Genomic DNA, 8458 nt, shown 5'->3' on the forward strand with positions numbered 1-8458 from the left:
AGGTGGTGGATGCCCCATCCCTGGAAACATTCCAGGTCAGGTTGGACGGGGCTCTGAGCAACCTGATCTAGTTGAAGATGTCCCTGCCCACAGCAGGGGGGGTTGGACTAGATGTCCTTTAGAGGTCCCTTCCAACCCAAACTATTCTATGATAAAACAGAAGAGCAGTTTTGGGTCTGAGGAAATACACACACACACACACCCCACTCCCTTTTGCTGATATGAAAAATGCAGTTTTACCTAAACAGGTCTGATCTCCAAATAATCTTATCAGATGCAAGACATTAGGGTCACTACTCCATCAAAATAGAAACAATTAGCTGCGATGCAAAAGAGTAGATTCGTGCCTAATATGTGCTAGTATGATCAAAAGGAGGGCGGGGGAGAAGCCACAGTAGCTGGTTTTTCACTTTCTTAGTATATTTCCCTTTGCCACAGTCCTTCCTCACTTAGAATAAAGATATTGGTGCATAACACAGCAGAAAAACTGACCCAAATCATACTTACGGTTTAAACTTTTATCCTGGCTGCATTCTCTGTGCAGTGAAACAGGTGCTTTATGGCCCCTTTGCAACAGCCCCATACAGGGCTAGGAGAGCCCTGTTTCATGGCTGCTCGTGTGTTCTGGATTGGCCATTTCAGTATCAGTATCCTGGAGATACGTGGTGCTACACCTCCCTGGACCAAGCTGTGTATCTGATAACACACGTCTCCCTGTCATTTCCCTTCAGTTGTGCACCTGTATCATAATCTCTAAGAGGACTAGGTTGTAATGTTTTCTTGTCACTGCAACGTATTTAATAATTTGGGGGAAGGAAATCATGTGAAATTTCAAAATGTTTTCTGGCCATATTTCAGCCCCAGCTTTTCAGAAATGTAATGTGTGAAGTTGGAGAAGGAAGGGGGAAAAAAGGCACCGTGGATATTCTTTGTCTTAACATAGCAACAATTTCCTTTAAAATGTCAGTACTATAGCTTTAGCACTAGAAGGAAGTTCTTATTTGAACTGACACTAATGGAGAATCCATGGATCAGGGCAATAGTAACGAATGAAATGTTTAAGATGCTACTGTGCTGCCAAAGAGTAATGGTAGGATCTTCATTGATTTGTAGCATTTCTCTCATTGGAAGGGAAAAAAAAAACCCAAACAAAAAAAACCAAAGAAGAAAAGGGAGGGGGAAGCCACCCTAAAGATGTTTTATTGATGTCAGATTATAAAATCACTGCTTACATGCCTTTGTTGAAAAAAGTGCTTGCAGCATAAAGAGAAAGGAATGAAATGGGTTGATAATATTTTCTACCTTTATCTTTCTACATTTTGTAGCAGCACACAGAGGCCACACTGACGCAGTAACTGATAGCACTGTGAAACACAACATCCCTGCTGAACAGGAAGAACTCATCCGCTTGCAGGAACAGGTGAAAAAGGGGGCAATTTCTGTGGATGAAGCCCTTGACAGATTTAAACAGTGGCAGAATGAAAAACAGAGACTACAGTCCACTCAACAGGTATGAGTCTGAAATGTATGTTTCTTGATGGGAATCTTGATCAGGAGTTCCAAAAACAAAGTCTTGTATTTTGGCTCCTACATGTGAGGTCAGAAATAAGAGTCGTGATGTATATGCCCGTCAACTCCCAAGGAACTTGCTGCTTATGGTTCTGAATCTTCTAGATACCCATTTCCACTGTTGTTTGATTACTTGAGAGGCTTCCTGAATTTATTTTGCCTAACTTCAGCTGCTGTTGCATTTGGTTAAAGTCCTGAGTTAAATACGTTCATCTTTTAAGACTTCTGTTCTAAACTGCTAGGTGATGCTTAGGTCTATGCATCTTTCATGAAACCACAAACCTTCTACAGCTGAACAAACCGAATGCGCTATTGAACAGCACCAGCTAACAGAAGCATAACTATGTCAAGCATACATTGTTAATATATATTGACTTACATGAGGCTTTACGCCTATCTGAAAATGTTGAATCTACTTAGTGAAATTCACAATTGTTAGCAGTGCTCTTCAGCTCCTTTATATTCAATGTATGGAGTAAATTGAGGTGCACAAAAACAAGATTTACAAAAGCCCACACACTGAGTCACTGAAGAACTGCATCAAAGCTAGAAGCTAAGGAAAAAGGCACAGTGAGGAGGTTTGTTGATTACTTTGAACAAGACAGCTGGAGGAAGAGGTTATGCCCTCATTTTATATGAGGTCGTGCATTAACAAAAATATTGTCTTGTTGTCCTTTAAGCGCATTTAGTAGAACGAGGAAAACCAAAGCTAGTCTACTACTCTGCAGAGTGGGAGAGCTATCAGATGCTGCCAGCGAGGAGAGATGAAATGCTCTTTGTGTTTCCATTTGCTGAAGAAATAGTATGAGCTTTGTCATCACAGTGGAACACTTAACAGCAAAAGTGCAAGGGCTTAGAATGGTTTGGGGGCCCAGTTCCCAGGCTGGGCACCAGCAGCGCAGCACAGCACTAGCGGTTCGGCAGCAGTGCGAGAGTATGGTGGATGCCCCCTTCCGAGTCTGTCTGCGGCCAAGGACGCAGATGGAAATTGCTGGTATTGCTCTATCCGTCAGGGGAGTTACTTGTGGAGGAAGATGGTAGCTAATCTGTGCAAAGATAGCAGCACTAAGTCGTAAGCCTGTATTTCAAGGAGGATTTACTTGGCCTGTTTTCACTGCTTCAGGGAAAAAGCTACTTTCTGCCCTGCATTGCATGTGGGACTCTTCTTTGGTTTTGTACCGTAGGAAGGTCTTTCACTGTCACCCCAACATGAACACGATGAATTTACTTCATGATATCACTGCAGTTGTCTGGTCTTCACTGGGACTTTTGAGGAAAAATCGCTTGTCCAAAGCGAAAAATAAACTCCCAAGCCTCTGTAATCTAACACCAGAATCAATATAACTTACTGATAGGAAAAACTCCACAAGACTCTTAGGTATAAATGCTAAAATTAGCATCTACTTATAGCGCATCATAGACATCTTTCAGTCTTTTAAAACTATTTTTCTGGAGAGAGAGAAGCTCAGTGTTCAGAATACCAAAGAATCCAGCTTTTTATAGTTACTCATTATTTCTACAGTAAACTTCCGTTCTGATTTCTGCTGCTGGTTTTATGCTTGTTTTTTACTTAAAGGAAAAAGTGCACCACCTTAGAGACACCGCTATTGGAAACAGACTAGAAAAGGAAAATCCGAATGGTAAGTTGCACTTTCTTTGCCTTTCAGAACACTGAAGCCTTGAACTGTAAGTATACTGCAAAGGTCAGAGCCAAAGCATAAGTAGACTTTTGGATCGGGCATTGAATTTGTAATGAGCATTTTCTGTATCTGACCACATTTATTGTAGTGTAATCAGGTCTTCAGCAGGGTCAAGATTTCATCCCAAAGATGAGCTCACTGAGAGTTAATGGGGCAGAAAATTTACCAAGTCTTTGTGGCTCAGCTTTTCTGTAGCCCGTTTCCTACTGCTTCATCACAATTAGGGTAGATGATTTCTTTAGAACAATTTACTGGATGACTTCAATATTTTATTTGTAAATCAGCTATCAATTTACACTTGCAAATTCTTGATGAACCTTTCACTGCTACAGCAGTTTAGTATTGTGAGTGAGTCGTTAATAAAAGCTGTACCATTGGTCATTTAAGATGCTTTTTTCCCCATTGTGATTGAATGTCATCTGCAGCAGTATAAATCACCTGCATTTCCTGCAAATGATTTTCTCTTGTTGTTATGAAAAGATTGTATTAGATGGTACTGACTTTAGGCCTATGATTTCTGTGAACTTCAGTACATACGCATTCTTGGAAGGGAAATTTAGTATTTCTTTTTCACATTGGACTTAGTATCATTTGTATGTCGCTATTTAAAATGATCACCTAAATGTGTTATTTCCTTACTGCAGGAGAGAAAAATAATCCACAGTACTGCTTTCATTATTCTGTTAGTGTTGTGTTTATGTGGACTTGTGAGATACTGTAATTAAGAGAAGTTCTTGCTGGCACAGTGGCAGAGTTGCAGTCCAGGCTATTTATATTTCAGCTTTAATATCCTCCACGGTTGGTAGGGGTGCAGCGTCCTGAGCATGTGAACAGGCTCAGTCCATAAGCCTTCACAAGGCGCTCGGAGCCTGAGGGCCTGGGATCACTGCGTTTGTTCCTACAATCTGTTTTCTATAGGCAAGGCAAAGCTCATGATGACATGAGGGTGAGTCTCGGAAAGTATTTGTCTGTAGCGTTTTCTTTTAAGGCCACATCAGCCCTGCCTCTGTGGCTGTCCTCTCTCCAGTTTGGTTGTTGAATCATACCAGCAGAAACGTCGTATTGACACCAGAATTGTAAATTTTGTGAAATTATCCAGTAGCTCAGATAACGATCACTATGTTCTCTTCTGATCCTAAACCTCTCTGCCCTCTGTTACAGTATCTTATATCCTGCGATGCATATAAATCAGCAGCTTTGCACTGCAGAAATGCAACGGGATTTGTATGTCATTATGGAGGCCCCTGTCTTGTCCAACAGTGCACTTTATGACCAAAGATTTAAATTCTTGAAAATAAGAACTTCTAAAAGATGGAATTCCCTCTGCAGCTGGAGCCATATTGATGGCAAGAGTAAAGAATGGTCTCAGAAGACCGATACCTAAGTCCAGACATAAATAAATTGCCTGAACCAAAAATGACAATCACGTTCTTCTCTCTTTTGTAGTTCCTAAGGAAAGCAGACCAGAGAGCATTCATTTTAGAGACTTTTTGTTCCACATGCCATTTAATAAAGCGGTATGTATGAATGTTAGCAGTTCTCAGATTTGTTTAATGAATTCTAGTTTTTACATCTGTATACAGAGTCTCCATCTGTGCCTTTAAAAACATGAGCCTCCATGTTTGAAATCAGGATTTGGATAGTGTTTTTCGTAGATGGTTTTTAAAGAGATCCCATCAGAAGCCTGTTAGAAAAGGAATTTGATTTTATTTTAATGAGAAAAGAAAATACCTCCTATAAATTAGTATGGAACATAATTTTTAGTTTCTTGATAAGTTTGATCTTGCTTCCACTGTAATGAAAGTCATTAATGAGAGTGGCACTCAGTTCAGTCTTCCATTATAACATTTGATGCTATCTCGAAGTTCATGTCTCGTTTTGCAACAGTTTAATATAGGACTGAATAACACCCCCCAAAAAAAAAATTAACTGCAAAGCAAAGTTCTGTCACTCTTGGAGTGAAATATCTACAAAAACCTTTTTTAAGAACAACTAAATAAGGGCTAAGCATGTAGAACGTTCATTTGCAGAAAGTACAGGCACAGACAGTGATTTATCTCATTACTATACAATGTACATATGGTCTTGCCCATAGGCATTGATAGTACCTTATCTTTTTTCCAAGAAGAGAAGTAAGATGTTAGCCGACAGAACAACAACAACAAATAGCTTTAATAAAATTTCATGGAAATACATAAATTATTTGGGAACAAAAGCTCCATTTTGAAATCTGAGTGGCCCAGATTTTTTAAAGTATTTAAGATATTTCCTTGGCATCTTTCCTGGCACCATCGAAGTACCAAACTAGAAGTAGCCTGTTGCCTATGGGAAACTTTATCTATAAGCGAGGTTCATACACTATTTGGAAAGCCGCCTTGCCAACCATGAAATACTACAGAGTAGGAGACAAGGAAGAATCGAGAGAACAACAGAATTGAAACAGTTGAACTGATGAGGTATGTCTTGGCATTTGAAGTCCTCAGCCATAGGTCTCCTCTGGGAGACGTTACCAAATCAGGACAGCCAGAAAGCGCCCACAGTGAGGTAGATGGGCGCTGCCCTCACAGTGAGATGCTGTGCTCTCACGCTAAGGTAGATGTGTGCTGCTGCTGTGGGGTCCCACAAGGCATGAGCATACAAATATGGTTAGACCTCAGCTTACTCTGTGGTAACTGATTCCTTGCCTATACCCTTAAGCATAAGATAAGGCCTGAGAGTCTTGGGTTTGTGCGTTTCCACTAACAGAATGAATGGCAGCAGCTTAGACAACATTTATGTAAGGATGACTAGATAAGTTTCCTTTAAAGTCTTAAAAGACAATGCAGCTTTCACGTGCATTCCATGTCCATACTTTCTAGCACATAGGAATTTTTAAAAAAAACTATATGATGCCTATCTACATCTTTGGACATTTGATTTACCTATGTGAATCTCATTTAGCTGTTTCTGAAAATGAGATTTCAAAATCTGCCTTCTACTGCAGTTACATTATGGCACCTTATGTGCCACATCCCACAGATTTAGTCATCCGGCATCTAAAAATAAGTGCAAGATTGCAGAAGCTACATAAGATGGTTTGAATTGCCTGCAGTTAGTTATCCCCTCATAGCTAATCTCTGTAGAACCTTGAACTCGGTCTTTAGGGATACAGCTAGTGTAGTGTTAAGATTCCTTATCAAAACCAGGAGTTGACTGATACTCTGTTTTCCACTCTTGGCGTAGCAGCAAGAACGGAGTAGTAGGTGTCACTGCTTCGTTGCTAGGTAATGAGCAAGATACAGGCCGCAGAAGACAAACTATAACTCAGCTGGACTTCAGAAGACCAATACTGCATTAAGCAAATGTTAAGCTTGACCTTTTATTATTATTATTTACTATTACTTCAATGCCAGCAACTTACATAATAGTTTTACATGAAGGTAGGTCTTGGGAAACATGTCAGATGCTTAGTAGTCCTCCAGTGACAAATATACCCATGGGGCAAATGAGCAATTCAGTCTCTGCATCTGTTCCAGTCCTGGGATTCTTGGCAAGACTGACAAGGTAGGTGGCCTGCTGTGGAAAGGTCAAAAACTTTTTCACAGGGAACTCAACTGAAACCATTTATTTCTTAGCTGTTAGCTGTTAAAATCAGTAGGTACTTACACTGAAAGTGGCCTTCATATCCAAGAAGGACAACTTTACTATCTGTTGCTATAGACTGTTTAATACTGACCCATTCCTATAAGGCACTGTAAACAGCCAGGTCATCCACTGCTGTAAAGACATCCTCCACAGAATTTCTTCTTCCAGATTTTGATTTCCAGATTTGTAGATGCCTATGACAGTAAAGCAGGTCTGGTTCAATTAAGTTTGCTCAACCAGCTGCCAAAGACCAAATCTCTTCCTCAGCTTCATCCAAAAAACACTCAAAAGAGCACTATGCACCTTTCACAGACTGGTAGGTTATTGATTATGTTTGCTATCCTAAATGTCTGGCTTCATTCCTCAACCCTCATCAGCACCTTGTTTTTCGTCCAAGTTGCTAACAGATTGCTTATTCATCAGTTGATGCCACTCCAGCTTGCAGGTAGTGTCTAAGTAGAGTTCCCTGAAAACTAGAAAAACCAGCACTTAATTTTGAGCACATTAATCATTGTCTCCGATAGGTCAATAGGAAGATGAACAAAGACAGACGCTACTTTTGACATTTGGATCCATGGGAACTCAAACTTCTTTACTCAACCCAGTTAGCAAAGTTGAAATAACTTGGGATCCTGAAGCACATACAAGCTTTTGTATGTGTGGAGAGTGAGGAAGTCATAGAAAAGATTTTTTTTCTTCATGACTTCAACAGTATGCATTTCAATTGGGACCTCTAGTCTTGACAATACTTATTTCTTGGTAGTTTACAATAGTGTCCATTGGACTTGTGAAGCTACATCTTTAGCCTGGCTTATTTCCAGTTTCTTAAGTATTTTGTAGCTTCACGTGATGCTCACATTTAAAATCAAGAAAATAGCAAAAATCAGTTTCCTGCCCATTTGTCACCAAATCAGGTCTTCGTGAGGCAAGCCCACAGTCAAACTGTTGACTGAGGAGTTCACCAAGACATCTGAATTTCCATGTACCCCTCAGCCTCTCCTAATTGCCACCAATAAAGATCAGCCATGCTGTCTTACATGAAGTAAGATTTGTACAAAATCCACCTCATGTCATTCTCCCACACGACACGTGCCTATTTTTGTGGATGTCTCTTGCTTCCCCGCTCCCAGGGACATGTGTTTGTTGTATTCACATTTAAAGTAAAACACATTAAAAGCAACTCATCCTAGGTATGTATTTTGTGAATTATTCAACTTTGAAAGACATTCTGCACTGGTCTGATTTATCACTGATATACATGACTATTTATTAATTGCATCTATTTCTTTTTAGTCTCCAACTAGGAACCCAACAGACAAGGAACAGATGCCTAATTAACAGAGGTAAGAGCATGTATATGAACACACACAGAGACATTATTTGTCATGGAAACTAACGCTTGTGGAAGTACTTTCCATCAGAGCGCATTTGCGTAACAACAGAGTGGAAGTGCGTCTCAGAGGTCTGATTTCACAAGATAAACCATAATCATCAGACATTCTGGTTTATACTAGAACTTACTTTTGGTCAGGTGTCAACCTATTCGTGTTACTGCAGGGCAGATT

At 40.0% G+C, this 8458-nt stretch overlaps 1 protein-coding gene across 1 annotated transcript in view; it reads left to right on the forward strand.

The window, feature by feature from the left end:
• BANK1 (B-cell scaffold protein with ankyrin repeats 1) overlaps positions 1 to 8231 on the forward strand; it is a 246241-nt gene extending 238010 nt beyond the window's left edge. Inside the window, exons 16-19 of the mRNA XM_019470552.1 lie at positions 1326 to 1510; positions 3146 to 3209; positions 4716 to 4786; positions 8187 to 8231. Coding sequence (XP_019326097.1) covers positions 1326 to 1510; positions 3146 to 3209; positions 4716 to 4786; positions 8187 to 8231 — 365 coding nt within the window. The remainder of the gene's footprint in view (positions 1 to 1325; positions 1511 to 3145; positions 3210 to 4715; positions 4787 to 8186) is intronic.
• The last annotated feature ends 227 nt before the right edge of the window (positions 8232 to 8458 follow it).

The sequence above is a fragment of the Aptenodytes forsteri genome, unplaced genomic scaffold (genome assembly GCF_000699145.1).
Source record: "Aptenodytes forsteri isolate BGI_AS27 unplaced genomic scaffold, ASM69914v1 Scaffold93, whole genome shotgun sequence".
In the NCBI taxonomy this organism is placed as follows: Eukaryota; Metazoa; Chordata; class Aves; order Sphenisciformes; family Spheniscidae; genus Aptenodytes; species Aptenodytes forsteri.